Source organism: Pongo abelii, chromosome 7, assembly GCF_028885655.2.
Source record: "Pongo abelii isolate AG06213 chromosome 7, NHGRI_mPonAbe1-v2.0_pri, whole genome shotgun sequence".
Lineage (NCBI taxonomy): Eukaryota > Metazoa > Chordata > Mammalia > Primates > Hominidae > Pongo > Pongo abelii.
This window is the reverse complement of record NC_071992.2, coordinates 41,505,307-41,528,739: the sequence shown is the minus strand read 5'-3', so window position 1 is coordinate 41,528,739 and position 23,433 is coordinate 41,505,307. Positions and strand designations below refer to the sequence as shown.

Here is a 23,433-nt window from a genome sequence, read left to right as displayed (position 1 = left end):
TCTTTTTCTGTATCCCAGGAGGGCAAGCATAAAATGTATTCAGAAAAAAACTCTCACTAGAGTAAAGTGTATTCAAATTTATCAGTAACATTTTTATTCCATTTTTGTATTTGAATATCCAGGGGATTACTGCAGTTAGATAATATCAGTTATGGTATTGAACCACTGGAATCTTCACCTACATATGAGCATGTAGTTTATCGAATTAAAAATGATGCTATTGGTCATTCCTCCTTTCAAGAAAATTATCCTGTGGCTCAATATACAGATCAGTCCTACAGGATTCTTGTCAAATCAGACGTGAGTATTCTCATTTATGAGTTCTTCATTGGTCTTACTGTTGATAAAGTTATTCACAGTGAAATTCTGAAATCTGACACATTTGGAGAACAAATTTAAACTGATATTTATTATATTAAAAAGTTCAGTTGTAGGATATTTGTTTAAAACATGTATTTGTTTATTCAGATATTTAGAAAATGTAATCATTATAAACACACATAATTCTAAAGCATCATAACATGTTTCCTTAATTATGGGGATTTTTATAGACATATAGTTATTTTTATATTGATTTTGCATCTTACTAATAAAATTATTACCAATTTGATCAAATTGCTTTATAAGTTTTTTTGCACATGCATTTTTTTATTTAAAAGTGTTATTTTGATAGAAAATGTAAAAGTGAAAAGGGGGCAAGATAATACACTAGAAATTGTATAAATTGTGTGAAACCTCGTTGTTTAAAGATAGTGCTCTTAATATTTTGACGTAATTCTTCCAATTGTTCTAAATACCAATTTATAAATTGTGATGGTGTATACATTACTCACTAATAAGTTTATACTTAAAATGGACACATTTTATTGAATGTAAACCCCAATAAAGTTAACATAAAGAAGTAAAAGTGCAAAAATAATAAGAAAATGAAGGCAACATTTGGGGAAATGTTTACGGATGTTAGTTTACCTTGAAGATTGGTGAGGGATCGAGACCATCCTGGCTAACACGGTGAAACCCCGTCTCTACTAAAAATACAAAACAAATTAGCCGGGCGTGGTGGCGGGCGCCTGTAGTCCCAGCTACTCGGGAGGCTGAGGCAGGAGAATGGCGTGAACCCGGGAGGCAGAGCTTGCAGTGAGCCGGGATCGCGCCACTGCACTCCAGACTGGGCGAGAGAACGAGACTCTGTCTCAAAAAAAAAAAAGAATTGGTGAGGGAGTGGTGTGCTACAGAGTACATAGGAATGTTAAAAGGGGAAGGAAATACGGGATTTTTCCTCATTTCAGTGACTTTTTGCCAATTCTAATGATCAATAACATAAAATAAAATGCTTCTGATTTTCTTGTAAAATTTGTATTTGGAATCCCACCTGCTAAGTGTGTACCCATCATCCTCTTGTGTTATTACTTATATCTATATTCGTGTATCTGTGTCTGAATATCTATCATCCATCTGAATATAGATAGATGGGTAGCTAAATGGATGGATATTCCATATCTCACCTGTGAGTGTGTGTGCATGTGTATTGCACATGATAACTGCAATGTAAAAATTTTGAAAATGTGTTATTTAATTCATGTCCTCTATTTCACAGACAAATTCAGGTGCCATGCTATCGAAAAGAACTCTGAAAATACAAATCATTATGGATAAAGCAATGGTATGCAATATCAGTATGTTTATTATATCTTTGCTTTTGTTGAAATTCAGACAGAATATGAATTAAAAAATCTCAACGTTTTCAATGCAGATATATTTTAATCTGTTTGATTGCATGTCTCAGTCTAGCAGGAGATAAAGAAATGTTTTCACTTGCCTTTACAGTGACATGGGGGATCAATATTTATATATTGATTTCTAAATCGATATCAATTTTCCCAATAATATATAACTTCATACGGAAGGGTTCCACTACACTCTAATCTATTGTAGTATATCTAGCTGCAGATACTTTTAGATCTACTCCAATTGTTGATTGAAATTCTTCAATGTATTTCTATTTTTAAGTGAGTTATTTTATTACTCAGTTGGAAATCTTTGTTATTAAATATTATCCCTCAGAAGATTACTTTATGTTTTCTAGTTGCTTACCATCTCTGGTAGAAGTTCTGTATCTTAAAAATGGGAAGAATCATAGAATGTTTAGTTGATTTTTTCTCAAAAGAATTGATAACTATGGATGTAGGTTAAATAATACTTTACTATTAGTGTTCTTACATACCATCAATTATTTGCTTATTTGTTTCTTCTTTCCTACCCTTGGATCAAGGGGTTATATTTAACCTTTATTTTTACCTCTGTTTTTTTTTTTTTTTTTTTTGCTATGCCTCTCTTTCCAGTCTCCAACCTTAGCAGTTTCCTTAGGGATTCTGATTAGTATTCTTTACTTATCATGATCTAGAATTAATGTTATACCACTTCATTAATAATGTAAGAGCCTCAGAGCAGTAAAATTTCATTTAACCCTGGTAAGTCATTACAATTCTGTTTTTAAACATTTTGCCTCTCTATGTGTTATAAACTGAAAAATAGATTTTTAAAAATTCAATATTCAATTATTTTAAAAAGAAATTAAGGAAATGAAAAGTGTTTCATATATATGAATATATATTCATAAATATTCATAGATATGTATTTCATATCTATGAATATATATTCATCAATGTGTATTTCATATCTATGAATATACATTCATCGATGTGTATTTCATATCCATGAATATGTATTCATCGATGTGTATTTCATATCTATGAATATATATTCATCGATGTGTGTTTCATATCTATGAATATATATTCATCGATGTGTGTTTCATATCTATGAATATATATTCATCGATGTGTGTTTCATATCTATGAATATACATAAATATTCATATATATGTATTCATATATGAATATATATGAATGTATATATACACACACACATTTTTCACTTGCACAGCTTTTCATACCTTGTAGTAGGTTACTTAATGTATGATATTTCTCTTTAGGCTGCTGGATTCTCCTCAGTTTCTTTTCATCTGAAATTGTCTTTATTTCATCTTCACTTTTTAAACATTTCTTTTGGAAATAATTTGAAACTTTCAGAAAAGTTACAAGAATAAAATAATACGAAGAGGGCCATTATTCTCTTTTCTCACATTTATTAATATTGTATCCCATTATCACTTGTGCGCTCTTCATTTAAATTTGAAAGTAAGTTGTAAAGCTCATCATGAAGCTTTTCTCTTACATTCTTTAGTGTGTATTTACCTGGAGTAAGACTATTATCTCATATAACCACAACAGAGGTATCCATTTCACTAAAAATAGCATTGTTAAAATATTTTTATCAAGTCCACTGTAACTTAGTTGTATTGTGTTCAGATAATGTGATTTAAGTGACACTCTGTTTCTTATTCAAAGATGTGTTCTATGGCCTAATATTGGTTAATATGAATCAATGTGCATGAAACTTTCATTTGTATTTGAAAAAAATACATATTCTCATTGTTGTATATAAGCTTCTATGTATGTATATTTTATCCAACATTGCTTTGGGTTTTTAAAGTCTTGAGTATCTTTCCTATTAATTTGTCTTCTTAATTTATTTGTTATTAGGAGACCTATGTAAAATATCTCATTATGATAGTCAATTTCTATTTTTAATTGTGTTAAATCTTGTTTTATATATTTTGCAGCCATGTTTTTAGTTATAAGCAAATTTAAAAGTCTCCATCTCTCTGATGAATTATTTTATTAATATGTTGTGATAAGCATGTCCATTTTCTGCCTTTAAGTTTTATTCTTATCAATGTATTATGTTAGTTAATATAATTATCACATAACATATTTTTTCTTTTCTAGTATTTTCCTGATGCTAGATGATGTGTTTTCATCCTTTGATTATTAATATTTCTATGTGCTTATATTTTATGGGTCTTTTACATTTTTAATTTGCACATAGTTGTTTTTTTCATTGTCTTTGCCATCTAGTGTTTGGTCTGTTGACATCTTGTGATTATTGATATATAAACACAAAGCTGATATACTGATATGTAATTGATATATAGTCACAAAATTGATATTTTGATAAACAATTGATATATAATCACAAAATATCAACAGACTAAACAGTAACTAAATGACAAAGACAATAAAAAACAACTATATGCAAATTAAAATTTTAAATTAATTAATTAAATTTTTTTAAAGCCAGCTACTTGGATTACAGGCACCTGCCAGCACACTGGGCTAACCAGTAGGTTATTCACTCTTCATACCTTAATACTTTGACTTTGAATTTCTTTATCTGTAAAGAGGAAGATAATCACAATTACCTCATTTTAATATTATTGATTAATTTATAAAATACTAGGCTGATGTGTAAAACTTGGTAAGCTGTGATATATCTTAATTCTATTTAGTGCCTCTTCAATTGACCACTGAATTATTTTTACATTTATATTTAAATCCACTTAAAATGTGGTAGTTAGTTGTTTTAACTAGCGATTAAGAAACAAAATTTGTCTTTCAGTATGATTATATGGGCTCCGCGGTAGCAGTTGCAGTTGAGAAAGTTTTCCAAATCTTTGGTCTTATCAACACTGTGAGTATTTATATTTTATATTTTAGTAAGCAATATAGCAATTAATGACGTAAAATTATTTGTGCTTGTGTACATATATATAGCATTTACATTTTAACAAAGAGTAAAAATGTAAATGTAGCCCAACCACTAGTTTTATCCACCAATGATTTTATCTTCAAAAAATAGTAAATTAAATATATTAGCATTAGATATTGAGAAGTAATGTAATATTTATGGTTACCCAAAATTGTAAAACAGGTAATTTCTGTTCTCAGATGTTTTCCCAGCTTAATATAACAGTTATGCTGTCTTCCTTGGAGATCTGGTCAGATCAAAATAAGATTTCAACAAGTGGTCATGCTGATGAAATACTACAGCGATTTTTGCCTTGGAAACAAAAATTTTTGTTTCAAAGGTCTCATGATATGACATACTTATTAATGTAAGTACTTTATTCATATTTAGAAAGGTTTTATCAAATTATCTTAGCTATCATAATTATATATAAATTTTATATAACAATAATTATTAAAAAGCTATCTGAAGACTGTGTTGGCAAACTGCAAAATATTAAAATTCTAATAGCCATGTAAGACACTAATTAAATCATAGTAGCCCATAGTAGACTGTTTACTTATAGAAATGTAATGAGCTGAAAAATGGAAAGTCTTGTGATAAAAACATGATACCTTTCTGTTTGTAAAGACCTTCTCACTGGTAAATAAATGAAACCGTCACTTTAACATTACATAAATATGTTAATTTATTTAATGCAATAATTGCATAAAATGCTTGTTACAGTATGAAATATTAATAAATAACTAAAATAGGCCACTTTATTCTCCCTGTGGTTTCCTTCTGGTGTTTCTATACTGACCTAAGGTGTAGCTATTTACCTACTTGGTTTGTATCTTTCAAAAGTCTTTATATATTTTTATTTTACTAACTTGATTATTTCATGTGCAAAAATCAAAAACACAACTTTAAAGACCTTAAGCAATATGTGGAATATATTTATCAATGTATTGGAATAAAGAGTCTCTAGGATTACAGAACAATATTAAGATATAAATATGTAAGGATAGTTTCTACACCCTACCTCTCTTTCTCTTTGTAAATCTGATGCATATTTTATCTCTTTCTCTATCTCTTTCAGTCCTACCTTTCTTCACACTTTTGGGGTTGGTTTACTACATACAAATTACATCAATAAACACTTTTGACTTTTATATCATGGAATTAATTATATCCTTCCAGTGATGATTAATTTTTTGAAAGAATCATGCACTGCTAAGTTTTGGGCTGTGTATTAGATAACGTTAAACAACTTTTAGGACTTAACATTATATGAACTATAGGGGATACCCAAATCTTAATGACTGAAAGCATAAGACATTATATGTAATTTCTGTGTTTTGGAGAAAGCATACCTTTACATAGAAATCCAACTCATAAAATATGAGTAAGTTATTGCTATTTTTGAATACACATATCCACAAGAAAAATTTCATTATTCAGTTATAGGAACCATTCTACTTATGTGGGAGCAACATATCATGGAATGGCATGCGATCCAAAGTTTGCAACAGGAATTGCTCTGGTAATCTCTCACACTGTTTTGATAAATCTTTAAAAATTGTATTTTTAGATTTGGGAAATCAAATGTAATTTTTCAAGAGGTTTCTTACTGGAAGTGAAAACAGGTAACATAAAATGTATAACTCTAGCCATTTTCAAGTGTACACTTTAGTAGTGTTAAGTATATTCCCATTGTTGTGAAACAAATCTCTGGAACATTTTTTCTTAAAAAACTGAAACTCTATACCCATTAACCACCTGGAAACCACCATTTAACTTTCTGTTTCCATCAATTCGACAACTTCAGATTCCTCATATAAGTGCAATCATACAGTATTTTTTTTCTGTGACTGGGTAATTTCACTTAACATAATCTCTTCAATGTTAATCTATGTTGTAGCATGTGACAGAATTTCCATTGTTTTGATGGCTGAAATGTACTTAATTGTAAGTATATACCACATTTTGTTTATCCTGTCATCTGACAAAGGATGTCTAGGTTATTTCCATATCTTGGCTACTGTATATAGTGCTGCAATAAACATGGAAGTGCATAGATCTCCTCGATATTCTGATTTTATTACTTTTGGATAAACACTGTCTTAATCGATTTTCTGTTGCTTATTACAGAATACCTTAAACTGTGTAATTTTAGAGAAATTTATTCCTTATAGTTGTGGAGGTTGCAAAGTCTAAGGTAAAGGGGCCACATCTGGTGAGTGCTTGTGGCTGATGAGGACGCTGCAAGGTGACACAGGGCATCACATGGCAAGGGAGCTGAGCATGCCAGCTCAGGTCTCTCTTCCTCTTCTTATGAAGCCACCAGTCTCATTCTTATGATAGCCCGTTAATACTTTAATCCATGGACGGATTCACACTTTTATGAATTTCTCTAATTCCTCTAACTTTTTTAGTAGTTAAATAGTTTGAGGTTTTAGATTTAAGACTTTAATTCATTTTTATTTGAATTTTGTATATGGTGTGAGATAGGAGTCCAGTTTGATTTTTCTGCCTATGGATATCCAGTTTTCCCAGCACCATTTACTGAAGAGACTATCTTCTCCCCAGTGTATGTTCTTGGCACCTTTGTCAAAAATGAGTTCACTGTAGCTGTGTGGATTTGTTTCTTGGTTCTCTATTCTGTTCCATTGGTCTAAATATCTGCTTTTATGCCAGTACCATGCTATTTTGGTTACTGTAGCTATGTAGCGTAATTTGTAGTCAGGTAATGTAATTCCCCCAATTTTGTTATTTTGGCTTTGGCTCTTCTGGGACTTTTGTGGTTCCATATATATTGTCGGATTTTTTTTTCTATTTCTGTGAATCATGTCATTGGATTTTGATCGGGTTTGCATTGAATTTGTAGATTGTTTTGGGCAGTATGGGCATTTTAGCAATATTGATTCTTCCAATTCATAAACATGGAACACCTTTTCATTTTTTTTGTTTCCTCTTCAATTTCTTACATCAATGTTTTATACTTTATAGTTTCCATTACTGAGATCTTCTTTGGTTAATTTCTAGGTATTTAATTTTATTGGTGGCTATTGGAAATGCTATTACATTTAAAATTTTCTTTTCCAGATTTTCTGTTGGTACACAGAAATGCTACTGATTTTTGTTTGTAGATTTTGTATCCTACAAATTTGCTGAATTTGTTTATCAATTCTAATAGTTTTTTCATGGAATCTTTAGGTTTTCTCAAATATAAGATTATATCATCTTCAAACATGGATAATTTGACCTTTCATTTTTCAATTTGAATGCCCTTTATTTCTTGTCTGATTGCTCTAGCTAGGACTTCCAGTACTATGTTTAATAACTGTGGAGAAAGTGGGTGTCCTTTTCATATTCCAGATCATAGAGGAAAGGCTTTCAGTTTTTCCTCAGTGAGTATGATACTAACTGTGGGTCTGTCATATATGGCTTTTATCATTTTGAGGCCTGCTTCTTCTATACCAGCTTTTGAGTATTTTTATCACAAAGAGATGTTGAAGTTGATCAAAGGCATTTTCAACATCAATTGAAATAATCACATGGTTTTTGTCCTTGATTTCCATTGATATGATGTATCACATTGATTGATTTGCATGTGTTGAACCATCCTTGCATCCCAGGGATAAACCACACTTGGCCATGAAGAATGATCTTTTTAGTGTACTGTTGAATCTGGTTTGCTAGTATTTTGTTGAGAAATTTTGTGTCAATATTCATCAGAGATATTGGCCTGTAGTTTTCTTTTTTCAATGTGTCTTTGTTTGGTTTTGGTATCAAGGCAGTACTAGCCTCATAGAATGAGTTTGGTAATATTCCTTTCTAACCTGCTTTTCAGAATTGTTTGAGTAAGATTGGTATTAGTTCTTCTTAAATGTTTGGTAGAATTTAGCAGTGCAGCGATCAAGTCCTGGCCTTTTCAATCCAGGAAGACATTTTAATTATAGCTTCGATCTGTTACTTGTTATTGGTCTGTTCAGGATTTGGATTTCTTCATGGTTCCATCTTGGTAGGTTGTATGTTTCTAGGAATTTGTCCCTTTCTTCTAGATTTTCATTTTATTGGCATATAGTTGCTCACAGTAGCCACCAATATCATTTGAATTTCTGTGGTATCAGTGGTGATGTCTCCTTTTTCCTCTCTGATTTTATTTATTTGGATCTCCCTTTTTTTTTTTCTTAGTTAGTCTGGCTAAAGGTCTGTCAATTTAGTTTAACTTTTCAAAAGACCAACTTTTTGTTTCTTTGATCTTTTGTATTATTTTCTTCATTTCAATTTCATTTGTTTCTGCTCTAATCTTTAGTATTTCTTTTCTTCTACTAATTATGGGTTTGGTTTGCTCTTGCTTTTCTGGTTCGTTAAGACACATATTAGGTTGTTTACTTGAAGTTTTACTTCTTTTTTGATGTGCATACTTATAGTTATACATTTCCCTCTTCATACTGCTTTTGCTGTATCCCACAGGTTTTGGTATGTCATTTTTCCATTATTATTTGTTTAAAGAAATTTTTCAATATCCATTTTAATTTCTTCGTTGAGTCACTGGTTATTCAGGAGCATATTGTTTGTCATGTTCGGACAAATTGGGTGAGGAGCCTCACCTCATTGCCATCACCAACACAGGCCCATGGAGAGCACTGCCAGACTATTGCTAATGTTCCCTTAATGCCCAAGGGCTCTTCAGTCAGCTGGTGGTGAATGCTGCCTGACCTAGGACTCACCCTTCAGGGCTTTGGACTCTCCTCTAGCCTAGGTCAGGTCCAGAAATGCTTCCCAAGAGCCAAGTCCTGGAATCAGGGACCCAGAGAGCCTGCTTGGTGCTCTGCTGCCCTGTGGCTGAGGTGCTACCTAACGTGCAAGACAAAGTCCCCTTTACTTTTCCCTCCACTTTTCTCAAGCGAAGGAGTCTTGCCCCGTTGCCACCACAGCTGAGAATGTACGAAGTCTCACCCAAAGCCAGCAAGTCTCACAGGCTCACTCAAGGCCCATGGCACACTCCCTGGGTATCACTGTTGGTTATTCAGGTCTCAAGGCCTCTTCAGTTAGCAAGTGATGACGTTTTTCAGGACTGGGTCCATCCCTTCAAGGCAGTGGGTTCCTTCTGGAAATGATATCCAGGAGCTAAGGCCTAAAAAGGGGGCCTCAGGACTCTGACTGGTGCCCTATTCTGCTGTGGCTGAGCTGGCATCCAACATGCAAAACAAAGCCTTCTCCAGTCTTTCCTTTCCCCTCCTCAAGCAGAGGGAAGGGGTCTCTTTTGGAGCTACGAGCTCTGCAGCCTGGGGTTAGGGATGAGGTGATGCCAGCACTCCCTTAGTCACACCAGCTGGTATCTCAATAGGCCATGTGCCCCCAGTCTACTGGCTCTGGGCCCAGTTCAGCACTAGGATTCACCTAGATTGCAGTTCTTGTGGCCTAGACTGCCTTTCAAGTTTATTTAGGGCCCTAGAGCACTTTAGCCCATGGTGGTGAAGCTGGTAGGAACTCAAGTTCCAACCACTGAGATCAGCGATTCCTCTCTGGCTAGGGCTAGTTTGAATACTCCCTCCATAGCTGGGCATCAGCTGAGTTTGGCCCAGTTTTGTTTTCTGCTATAAAAGTGCGGCACTGAGTTCAATGACTCACAATTGCTGCATTCTCCTCTCCCCAGCACAAAGAAATGCTCTCTGCACCATGCCACTGCTGCCACAGGATTGAGGAGGGTCGATGTCAGTGGTTTTTCTACTTCAGTACCTCTTTCAGCTATGTGAAATTAAAACCAGAGCCAGGCATGGTGGCTCACCTCTGTAATCCCAGCACTTTGGCAGGCCGAGGTGGGTGGATCACCTGAAGTCAGGAGTTCAAGACCAGCCTGGCCAACATGGTGAAACCTCATCTCTACTAAAATTACAAAAAAGTTAGCCAGCGTAGTGGTGCATGCCTGTAATCCCAGCTACTCAGGAAGCTGAGGCAGGAGAATCGTTTAAATCCAGAAGGCAGAGGTTGCGGTAAGCCAAGATCGCACCATTGCACTCCAGCTCTGGGTGACAAAAGTGAGACTCCGTCTCAAAAACATAAATAAATAAACAAACCAGGTACTGTAATGTGTTCATCTGATTTTTTTGTTCTTATAAAGGCACTTTTTTTGTGTCAATAGTTCTCAAATTGGTGTCGTTGGTGGGGGACAGGGGCAGGAGGAGAGATGATCAGTGGCGCTTTCTATTCTGCCATCTTGCTCCATTCCTCCTCCACCAGTTACAGATTTTTAAAAATTATTTTTTAGTTTCTAGCTCCTTGTGTGTGTGTATATATATATGTAACATACATATATATAATAATAATGTACATATATATATAATTTATCCCAGATATGCATGGCTGGTTTATCATGAATATAAAGTAGTGTCCTCCATTATATTAATAGGCTAAAAAAGAAAAATTATATGATTCTAGTAGTAGATTCAGAAAAATCAAATCCAAGGCTATTTATAATAAACACTCTCAGCAAACTAAATATACAGGGGAACTTATTTAACTTAAAGAGAGCATCTACAAAAAAAAAAAACAACAGGAAACAACATATTTTGAGTAAATAACACATTACTACTTAGATCAGGAAAAACACAAGAAAGTAGCTTACCAGTCACGGTCAACATCATACATGGAAAGCACCAAATTCTGTGAGACCAACAGGAACTCTCATTTATTGTTGACAGAAATGAGAATGATATAGCCACTGTGGATAACAGTTTTACAGTTTCTTACAATACTCAACTTACCCTTGCCATATGATCCAGCAATCATCCTCTTTGGTATTTACCTAAATGAGTTAAAAACTTTTACCCACCGAAAAATTTCACATAAGTGTTTTTAGCTTTATTCATAATTGTCACAGATTGGAAGTAACTTAGATATCCTTTAACAGGTGAATGGATGAGCAAACTTTAGAACATCCATACAATGGAATACTACCCAGTGATTTAAATAATAAGCTATTAAGCCACAATAACATGTGGAAAACCCTTAAATTTGTGGTGAGAGAAACCCTTATTAGAAGACTATATGTGGTATTATTTTCACTATATGATTTTCAGAAATAGGAAAAAATATAGAGATAATGACAAAGTTTCTGGAAGTTTGTAGAAATGCTACTTGTAAGATATTATATTATTCTACTTTAAAAAATTGACTCTTCTCAAATTATTTCTGAGGTCAAAACTGATTGCCAGTTCAACTCTCCAAAATCTGTATATCTTTTCCAAGTGTTCTCTTGAGAAATATTGTAGTTACTAAAATAATCCTCCTACTTCTCAGAATATTTTCTGAAATTTGCTGGAATTAAATTCAGTAGTATGTCATAAAAATATATGATTGAATTATTCTTATTTTAGGTCAATGTCATTTTGATTAAAAATATTGTCACTCAAAAGGAATAAAAAATTGTACCTATTTTTATTTCTAAGTAGTTAGAAATAATTTATTTCTAAGTAAATAAATAGTAGTTTTTAAAATTTGCATTTGCATTTATATAGTATGGCTAGAAACGTTTGACAAGATCAAAGGAGTGAAAAAAATATCTTAGACAATAAATCTGGGTTTTTGTTTGTTTGTTTCTATTTAGTATCCAAAGAAAATCACTGTAGAGGCCTTTTCAGTTGTTATGGCACAGTTGCTTGGAATTAATCTGGGATTGACATATGATGATATCTACAATTGTTACTGTCCAGGAACTACATGCATAATGAATCCTGATGCGATGTAAGGAGTTGTTTTTATCAGCTCTATGTTTTCTCTTAAGAAATATTTCTAGTATTCCTTGATGTAGAACCTCTTGCAATATAATTTAAGAAATTTTTTAGATACAAATGTGCTTATAAGACATTAAAGAAAGTATAGAATGTTGTAGAAAATGTGCTTAATAGCTCTACATTCAATGATATTATTTACAGGAAAAGTGGATGCTAATGATTACCTTACAGCAGTCTAGTTGCATTGGTTGAAAAACTGTTCAGTGTCATGAAGTGAAATAGTACTTAGGTAGTAAGAAGTTTGAAAAGCAACTAAACTAAGGAGACGTGAGAACTAAGGAGACATGAGAATTTTGCAATGCTTGATTCTGAACTGGATTATTTTGCTATAAAATGCTAGGATTGTGATGTTTGGGAAAATCTGAATGGAGTCCGAGCATTAGATATTAATAATACATCATTATTTTATGATTTTGAAGGGTCTAGGGTGCCGATGTAGATTAACCCATTTCTATGTAAGAACTACATAGATGTATGTAGTGTTCACAGAACACATTGTTGGCCTCAACTGTTTCAGAAAACAAAATTTATTTTGGGGGGCTATATTTGCATTATTTCTTTAAGTTTGAGATTATTACAAAATTACCCAAAATTACACATTAAGCAGTATACTTAAATGTATAGAAATACAAAAAGTAAAACAAAATAAAAGGAATCGAGAATTTGTACAATTTATATACCTCAGTATTGGGATAACTTTTTTGATTAATTTTAACAAAGAACAAGTAATTATGATTTTTCATTAACACAATCAACCAAATTTTATTTCTTAATGTTGACAATAATAAGATATACTCAAATGGAGTTTATTGTGTACCAAATATTATTAAGTGCGTTACCATTTTAACTTTATTTACTCTCTCGGTGTCCATCATATCAAATTACAATAGCAAATAATTTATTTTTTGCTTATCACCTGTATTAAAAATAAAAGCATTCTCTTCTCCTTTTGGCTCTTCTCTAAGTGAAGTAGTTCAGAATTCGTAGCACTTTGTTGAGGAGTATTACTTTGATTCTTTTAGTCCATTTATCTAAGAAGTACAATTTAATTTTAGACGATCCCATGGTATGAAGTTTTTTAGCAGTTGCAGCATGGATGGATTTAAACAGATAGTTCTGCAGCCTGAACTTAAATGTTTTCAGGATAAAACAGTTTCAAAAATGACTTACCGAATATCTTCAACTTGTGGCAATGGAATTTTGGAACCTACCGAGCAGTGTGATTGTGGCCGTAAAAAGGTTAGTGGCAAAGCTTACAGGTTATCCAGAGATTTGTTCTTTCATTATGTTTTGTGTTTATTTTTTATGGCATCTATAGATATAGATATAGATATGATATATATAAGGGGGAAATTTTAAAAAAAATTTACTATTTTGTCAAATATAAGATAGGGAGATATGGGGCAATAACTGACTCATCCTAAATTTGAAATGTTTAGAGTCTAAACCCTGGGTAAGTGTGACATCAATTTAAAAAACAGATTTTTATCATTTTAGAAATATTAGTAGCAATATCACTTTTAGTACCATACACATCAGTAGCATCAATAATATCATTATCATCTAATCATCCCTTAAATTCCACCAAAGTGACTACATTGGTTGGCTAAGTTATTAAATGTGTGTTTTCATTTATTTTCTTACTTCCTAATTTTAGTCCTTGCATCTGTAGCAACTTCATTTATGTTAACTTGCTTCCAAAGAATTAAACTAATTATAGTCTTTGGTTCATTGTCATTTATGATAATATACATGATGCAATAATGATACATCCATGGCCCAACTATTCCTAATTTTTCACCCTTTTCTCTATCCAAAAAGCAAATTCTATCCATATTTTTAATTTAACAGTATCATTTTATAATTTGACCGTAGTTTTTATCAGCTTTGAATTTTAGACCGTTTAAAAAATATCGCACAATCTTCTGGGACTGTTTTCTTCATCCCCTATATTACTAACAATATCCATGTAATTTTGTGTGACGTAGCTCATTTATTCACTTTTTGTGTAATAATCCATTATATATGGAAATATACAGTTACTGATTTTTTCTATTTATGAGCAGTTAGAGTGTTCATAGGTTTTTTTCCCCCCTCGCATTCTGAAGAGTTTTATTATGTCTTGTACTTAACTCTTGATGTACGTAAGAGTCTTCTGGCTACATACTTAGATGTAGAATTTCTGGGTTATCAAGTGGGTGGATCATGCCTTAGCAATGGGAAATTTATTTCAAAAATAAATGTGCTAATTAACACATCCAATTACTGTTTACTGTATAACAGGTTGTTTATTTTATACCCGATTTAGCACATAGTATTGCCAGACTCCGTCATTTTTGCCAGTGTATTTGTATAAAATATTATCTCTTTGTGGTTTCAATTAGACTTTCCTTAATTCTAGTAAAATTGATTATATCTTCATAGTTTGACTAACCCTATAAGTTACCTTTGCTGTGAAATGGCTGTTCTTTCCTGTGAAAGGTTTATTTGATTTGTATTTTCATCTATTAAGTATTTTTTCCTTTTTTTTTTTTGGAGTTGGAGTTTCGCTCTTGTCACCCAGGCTTGAGTGCAGTGGCATGATCTCAGCTCACTACAACCTCCGTCACCCGGGTTCAAGCGATTCTCCTGCCTCAGCCTCTGGAGTAGCTGGGATTACAGGTACCTGCCAGCACACCCAGCTAATTTTTGTATTTTTAGTAGAGACAGGATTTCACCATGTTGGCCAGGCTAGTCTCAAACTTCTGACCTCAGGTTATCTACCTGCCTCAGCCTCTCAAAGTGCTGGGATTACAAACGTGAGCCACCATGCCCTACCCTTTTCCTTTCTATTTATTTGTATATTCTTATGCTGATTAATATATGTTAAATGTCTTTCATATTCTTACATTTTCTTCAATATAATTTTTATGTAAACAATTTCACTACTTAAAACATTAATGTGTTTCCATTGAAAACTGCATTATTTCAGCTTCATAATATGTTTTTGTTTGAGTAGTAAAAGTTTTGCTCTTTCTTTCATGGAAGCTCTTTTTTTTTCCTTCAGTTTTCACTCCATGCTTTGATATGGATATATTTGACTATTATATTTCAAGACCACTAATATTTCCTTTTATTATTGAACAATGAGAACACATGGACACAGGAAGGGGAACATCACACTCTGGGGACTGTTGTGGGGTGGGGGGAGGGGGGAGGGATAGCATTGGGAGATATACCTAATGCTAGATGACGAGCTGGTGGGTGCAGCGCACCAGCATGGCACATGTATACATATGTAACTTACCTGCACATTGCGCACATGTACCATAAAACCTAAAGTATAATAATAATAATAATAATAATAAAAGAAAAAAAAAAAGAGATCCAGTGAATTTTTCATGGCAATATTTGACATCTTTAAAATTTCCATTTGGTTATTTTTTTAAAGATATCTTCCATTTGTGAAAAGAAAAACTTTAGAGAAATATAGCAGTTTATTGAAGCGCAGTATGATTCATGAATTAAACAGCACTCAGAACCAGGAGAGCTTCATCTTAACAATACTGTGTGGGAGATCTTAAGCCATAATTGGCCATCTAAGCCACACCTTCATTCCTGACCCAAAGAAAACATAAAATAATAAATGACCCGTTGTTTTAAGCCTCTAAGTATTTGCCATGCAGCAAATACTTACAGATGACACATAGGACTTAATGTGTGTTGTTTTGTTTTTCTCAGGATATTTGGCATACTTTTTATCATTTTCATTTAGATCTGCAATCAGTTTGTAGTTTATGTGTGTGTGTGTATACACACACATATACACATAAAGATATAAAATTAAACATTCACAATTTATTTGAAGACTGTCCTTTCTTTATTACACTGAATCATAACCTTGATCATCAATCAAGTGAACATTTGTGCATGTTTCTGCTTTTCCTCCTCTTGTACCAATAGTACACTATCTTAATAAATACACTTTTTTTATTATACTTTAAGTTCTAGGGTACATGTGCACAACGTGCAGCTTTGTTACATATGTATACATGTGCCACGTTGGTGTGCTGCATCCATTAACTCGTCATTTACATTAGGTATATCTCCTAATGCTATCCCTTCCCTCTCCCCCAACCCCACAACAGGCCCTGGTGTGTGATGTTCACCATTATTCTGAGCAAACTATCGCAAGGACAGAAAACTAAACACCACATGTTCTCACTCATAGGTGGGAATTGAACAATGAGAACACTTGGACATAGGATAAATACACATTTCTTATTAACTTATGAGATATTGTATTGTATATTCCTCACACTGTTTTTGTGGTTCATAGTTGTCTTGGGTATTTTGGGCCCTTTGAATTTTATTGTAAATTTCTGACTTTTTTTCAATTGGTACCAAAAATAGAGTAGACTCATCTCCTGAATGATATTGCATCGAATCTTTAGATATATTTGAGGTGTACACCTCCATTTATTTATGTCTGATTTTTTTTCCTCAGCATCATTTTGTAGTGGGAGGAAGTTATTATTTCCTGTGGGAGGAAATCTATTTCTGAAGTGTTCATAGTAATAGCTAATGGTTTTTGCCAGGAAGATTACTGAGTTGACAGGTCCAGCAAGCCATATAATTCAGAGGGGTGGCTATAGGCTTGAGCAAAACACATAAGAGAGTCTTTCTTTTCCTTGACAGTAATGGAGACATCCATATATAACAAGATGTGGCTAAAGGAAACTGTATTAGTGTGCGGAACTTTATCTTGGGTAGCGGCTGCCTACCTGTAACATCGACAAATCATGTACAGAGGGACATGGAGAGTGGAACAGTAGGCACTGGAGACTTGGAAAGGTGGGAGGGTGGGAGGAGCGTAAGGGACAAGAAAACACCTTTTGGGTACAATGTACTCTATTTGGGTGATGGGTACACTAAAAGCCCAGACGTGACCAAAACTGCACTTGTACCCCCTAAATCTATAGAAATAAAAAATAAGATCCTTTAGAAAAAACAAGAGAAAGGTCTCAGGTTAAGGTTTTCTTAAGAATATTTCCTTAAGACAGGTACCCAGTACTTAGGTTAAGAGCAGTGGTGATAGCCTGGAACAAGATGATCACCAAAGCATTGTGAGTTGACAGGGCCAGCCCAAATGTCCCACAAATGAGAGCTGAGAGTTTAAATTTTTTCTCCTTCTACTCTTGACTCCCCAGGGTCTAAGGTGTTCATTATCCACCTGCCATAGCTGCTCTTGTTTCATGGCCACATGATCAGATAACCAGTGTCTGTAGCAACCACTTTACCCTTTCTCCATGCTCATCACACAAAACCAAACCAAATAGCTGGGTTCATCCCTAGGTAGTTTGGCAGTTTGTTTCTTGTATACCTTATGCCATCTTAAAACATCTCCTATCCACTGATGTGTGGGCCAAAGTCTCATCTATGATCTATGAACAAAAGACTGTGAGGTCCACAGAGGAAAGAAAGAATACTTTACTTTAGAGGGAGAAGCAATCCACAGCTTGGGAAATGCCCTTTCAGGGAAAATAAAAAATGCTTGTTCCGCAGAAGGAAGGGGGAACTGATACATATCTTACAGAGTCAGCCTTACCTGCATATTAAGCAGGGTTGGGGGAAAGCTATAAATATTCTTGAGGGAAGTCAAGTGCCTGCGCAGTGGGTGAAAATATATGTAACATGCATTCAGTGTTCACTTTAGGGTAGGGTTTTAGCATTAAAATGAGGCAGAATTTGGCTTTTTATATCAAAAAGAACCAATCGGACACAAAGATAGTCTGTGCATAGTCTCTGTAAACTGCTTAAAACTGGCTTGAGATTTGTGGCTGTTTATCAATAAAGGACCAGTCCTCCGTCCAACTGGAGTTATGGCAGGACTGCAAGGCGCAGGCATCAGGGGTGTTGAGGGTATTAACTAGCATTAGCAGCCTGTCAGGGTCAGTTGGGAAATTTTCCAGCTGTAGTTGTTTCAGAAATGCTTTTCAGGGGTTTATTTCTGCTTAATTACCAGAGAGAAATCTTATGGCAATTAATAACACTGGGATATGTGACTGATCCTCCATCCTGCTAGCGATGAGATTCTATTTTTTGCTAAATCTCATTTTAGCCACAGGGAGTCTATTTTGTCTGTCTGTTGGAATATATATTCATTGTTTTCCCTGTTAGTTGAAACCTGCTGTAGGCAGCCTTGATGACCAATTTACACCATGTCCCATATTGGTGCCAGGGTGGCATGGCTACCTGTCCTGAGTGTATCAAGTCCCTTGAAGGGACCCATGTGGCAGAGAGACTTACAGCTAATTGTATGACTTAGGCCAGGTAGGGGAAAAGGGTAGACAGGTCAAAAATATTTTTTTGGAGGTGGGAGAAAACTGCAGTCTGGCAGGAAGATTATTAAATTGTTTTACAGAGATTAAGTAAATAAACTTGTGACTGGTACCTTTCAGTGAAATACTTAACAGACTCCAGTTACACAGGGAAGTCATAGGCATTAGGGTTACAGTTAAAACTGTCTATTTATGGGAGATTATGACACTTGTTTTTAACCAGCACAGCTGTCTTCGTACATATACACATTCCTGCACCAGAATGGCACTGTAGGGATGAGACTGTAGCTAGGTTTATAGGTTTATTTTATCTATCAGTTGAACACCTTATGCTGCCATAATTCTGGTTTTAACAGTAGACTTACAGCAGTTGCATATATATATATATATATATATATATACACACACAGACATGTATATATATATGTGTATATATATACACATACACACAGACATATATATATCAAGTAATTTAACTATTAGGAAGAAAAGTATGACGAAGACTGTGATTATAACACGCACTTGAATGTCAGCTCAAAAAGAATTTTCCAGTCTGACAGGAAGCCTACTAAATAGATGGAGAGGATCAGTAGTTTGCATATCTCATAACGATTTAGCTTGTTTGGAAATTCTTTTTATAGGAACCTCTACTTTATCTGAGGTGTTGATGTAAGTGTAACCAGTTACATGGGCCACTGCGCAGACTCTTCTCTGTTTGGCTAGGAGAAAATTTAAGGCAATTCTATTATTTAGTATTACTTGAGCAAGGGAGTCCAGAAACTTTTTGTTGCACTCTAAGGCTTTCTGCAGTGTCATTAGCTATCTAACCAATGGTAGTGGATAGGTTTTTGAATTATATCTCTAGTTTTTACCTATATTATCTTTACATCCTGTTAGCATAGACCTTTTAGTTTTATAATAAAGAGAGAACGGGGGTCTTTTCATAAGCAAGCCTGAACCTTTTATGTGTAAGCTGTTGAGGCAATGGTGTGACCATCCTTATCCAGGCAGATCAGACCCTATGTCCCATATAAACACAAAGCCTGGTGAAGGCACAAGTGATGCCCTCAAGGGTGTGTTCACTAATGAATTTATTCATGATAAATGTTGACAGTATTGAATTGAATCACGAATCATTTGAATAGTAGGGACATACCTTTCTTTATTCAATTTAGACTATATTTATCTATCGAGTAGTTTAAAGATCGAGGAGGTCTACTGGTATAGAATGGGTTTCTAACATCAATAACATGGGACAAATTAAACCAAGAGGTGGTAATACTTGAGTCTTGAGGCAACTGGACTCAGAGTCAACAGGGAAAGCAGTTGATCCAGATAAGTGGTGATGTTAAGGATACATGAGAAGTCAGTGACAAGTATTGTCAATGTCACATGTTTACCATGAATGAATGTGGGAAGTTATTGGTGAATCTAATCATCTGATAGGTTTCTATTTGTAACAACACTTTAGGACTGCTTAGCCAAAGTGTTATCATGTCATTCTATGCAGTGAGACAAAGGGACAGTTATAAAGAAGAGAGTAAAATTTATTTTGAACTAGACTAATCAACACAACCATTCACAAAGCTCTGGAACAAAGAGTTTAGCCAGACCAAAAGTCTTATAGTTTTGCAAAGGCTTATGGGTGTCTAAGTATTGGAACACATGGAACTATCCCAGCATAGCATAAGATATCCAGGATAGACAAGATTGCTAATGTTATAATAATGGAAACAGTTATAAAGGAATCATAAAGGCTGGGCATGTTAGTTTAGAATAAGTAAGGCAAAGATAAGTGTTCTATTTTACATTGAATAGTAACAATCATGAAAACTCCTAAAGTGATATGAACAATGACTATTATAAGGTAAATATAAATATTGATTCATCCAGACCATACAGGCTTGGAGTTTTGTGAGAGGGCAGTCTACCTCAGTTGTCATCCTTTTCTTGTCTTGGCATTGAGGCTTTAGTCAACCTGAGCTTAGTGTCAGATATTGATGCTGAAGTCCAGTTCTCAGCAGAGTCTGGTGTTGTTTTTAGGTGAGATACGTGTACCCAGGAGTAATGACCTGTACCTTAGCAGCACAACGGGTTAATTAAGTGAACTTGAAATGGACCTTTCTAGTGGGATTGGAGGGAGTCATTCAGCAATATCTCTTCTAATATATAAAGTCTTTCAACTGGACATTATGATATTGGGGTTCATCTCCTGGTTGATGACTGTGAAGGGATTCACAAGCAGCTGTTAGTCTTTAGAGCCTTAACAAGTCCTCTAGGACTCGGCAGTAGGTCAGGAGATCTCCTTGTATCTAAGTAGGGGAAAATATTTCTTCGGTTAAATATATGGATTGACCTGTGACCACCTCAAAAGGGGAAAAGCAGCTCTGATGGGGATGGACTTCACAATTACCAAAACCAGAGGAAGAGCTTTGGGCCAGGGCAGATTGAAGCTGCTTGTAATTTTAGACAATTGAGTTGAATATTCTCTTGGTTCATTCCACAAGCCCAAAAGATTGGGTGTGGTAAGTACCGCTGAAATGTCGTAGAATAGGCCAAACATTAGCAACTCATTTTAATACTTGGCCAGTAAAATGAGTTCCCTGATCGCTGTGGAACTTGGTGGAAACTCCATAGGTAGAGATAATTTTCTCATGAAGTACTTTGGCTACTGGCATCACTGTGGCTTGTCTGCAGGGGAAAGCTTTCCCACAGTAAAACTACATATCTATCATGACAAGAACATATTTGTATCACTGAGAAAGGGAAAATTGGATAAAGTCTGTAGTCCAGTTTTAGAAAGGCCCTTTTCTCGTTGGGACTTTGCCTAGGGTAGCCCTTAGGGACTTCCCTGCATTGTATAAGGGTGAATTTTGCCTAATATATTAACTTGAGAAGCAATCCCCAACAGCACTGTTTACACCGTTGGATCCTTTGGTCAGAACTGTAATGGTGGGGTTATATAGAAAAGTAAAAGTGACCCTTGGTAAATTTTCTAGAAGGACTGAATGTCTGTAAGGTTTAGTCCATAGTTGGGATCTGGGATTATAGGTACAGCCTTGTTTTGTCTAATTTTCCTTTTCAAGTTCTGAGCACCTTTTTTGAGATGTTGTTTCAAGAGATTTTTAGAAGAAACTGGATGTAAGGATGGAGCCTGGATTAAGACAGGCATAACAGAAGAGGGGGTATTGTTTAAGGCTGCAGACTTAACTGCACTCTCAGCTAGATGTTTGTCTTTGCTATTTTCGGTATGTCTAAAGGAATTGCCTTGAATTTTAATCATGGCCGGAGTCCTAGGAACTTGAATGGCATCAAGAAATGACAAAATGTGGTCTCTGTTTCTGATGAGCAGTCCAGAAAAGGTTAGAAATCCTCTGTTTCCGGAGAATTCCAAAGTCATGAGCAACCCAAAAAGCATATCTGCTATCTGTGTAAATGTTTGCAGTTTTGTCTTTGGCCAACAGGCAAACTCAAGTAAGAGCATGGAATTCTGCCTGTTGGGCAGAAGGCCTGATTCAATAGTTTCTGTCAGGGAAACAACTGCAAACCTAGCTTAATAGAAGCCAGTAGGGTCTCTGAAAGAAGGCCCATCAACCTACCAGACAAAATCAGGATTGGGTAAGGGCATTTCCTTTAAATTCATATGAGGTGAAAGAAGAGTGTAAAGGTAATGCAGTCATAGAGAATCTTCTGGTGAAGACAAAAGAGGGGCAGAGTTAAGGAGATTACAATGGAAAATAGGTTGGGAAAGAGAAGTATTTCATAGGCAGTCAATCGACTGGCTGAAAGATACTGGATTTGGCGAGAAGTGAGAAGGGCTTTAACTGAGTGAGGAGCATAAACAGTGAGAGGAAATCCCATTACTATTTTCTCGGTGGCTTTTATAAGGACGGTGATTGTGGCAACTGCCTTTAAACATGGTGATAGCCCTGGATAGACACAATCCAGTTTAGCATTCTAGTAACCAGTTGGGTAAATTATTACCCCCATGTGGTTGAGTTCAAACTCCCTCTTGCTCATGAACAAAAAGGGGAAAAAGGGAAGTCATAAATAGTGTCCCAAATTGAGGGGGTGTGTTGGGCAGAGGATAGCTTATCTTTCAGAGACTTAAAGTCCTGTTCACCATCGGTAGTACAGGTAAGGAGGTCAGGAGAAGAGGCTTTAATCAGGGTATATAAAGGTTGTGCCAGTAAAGAAAAATTAGTGTTCTAAGCTCTGCAGTAGTCCATGAGTCCTAGAAAGCCCCTAGGTTTTGTCTTTTCATAGTGGGAATGGGGAAGAAAAATATGCCTTGAAGGCAGAAAGGGTTGATGTTGAGTCCCAAGGGGTCAGCAAATGTCCAAGAGGTTTAATTGTCAGCAACACTGTAGTTTATCTTTAGAATCTTTATGGCCCTTAAGACATAGCTGGTGAAGTAAATGGAGAGTGTCAGTGAGACAGGTATTTCATAAGGGAGAACATAAAAGCAAATCACCAATGTATTGCAACAGAGTTGAGCTATGTGAGAAGGTTATGTCTTTTTTTAAAAAATTATACTTTAAGTTCTGGGATACATTTGCAGAACATGCAGGTTTGTTACATAGGTATACATATGCCATGGTGGTTTGCTGCACCCATCAACCCATCATCTACATTAGGTATTTCTCCTAATGCTATCCCTCCCCTAGTCCCCATCTCCC

The 23,433-nt window shown here is 34.8% G+C and overlaps 1 protein-coding gene across 2 annotated transcripts in view; it reads left to right on the top strand.

Moving 5' to 3' along the window:
• Window positions 1-23,433, top strand: part of LOC100433654 (A disintegrin and metallopeptidase domain 3-like) — a 76,524-nt gene that overhangs the window by 16,758 nt on the left and 36,333 nt on the right. For both annotated transcript variants that reach the window (XM_024251136.3, XM_054561495.2), the window contains exons 6-12: window positions 123-300; window positions 1,598-1,663; window positions 4,522-4,593; window positions 4,851-5,017; window positions 6,094-6,175; window positions 12,248-12,384; window positions 13,490-13,673. In XM_024251136.3, the coding sequence (XP_024106904.3) occupies window positions 123-300; window positions 1,598-1,663; window positions 4,522-4,593; window positions 4,851-5,017; window positions 6,094-6,175; window positions 12,248-12,384; window positions 13,490-13,673 (886 nt within the window). The remainder of the gene's footprint in view (window positions 1-122; window positions 301-1,597; window positions 1,664-4,521; window positions 4,594-4,850; window positions 5,018-6,093; window positions 6,176-12,247; window positions 12,385-13,489; window positions 13,674-23,433) is intronic.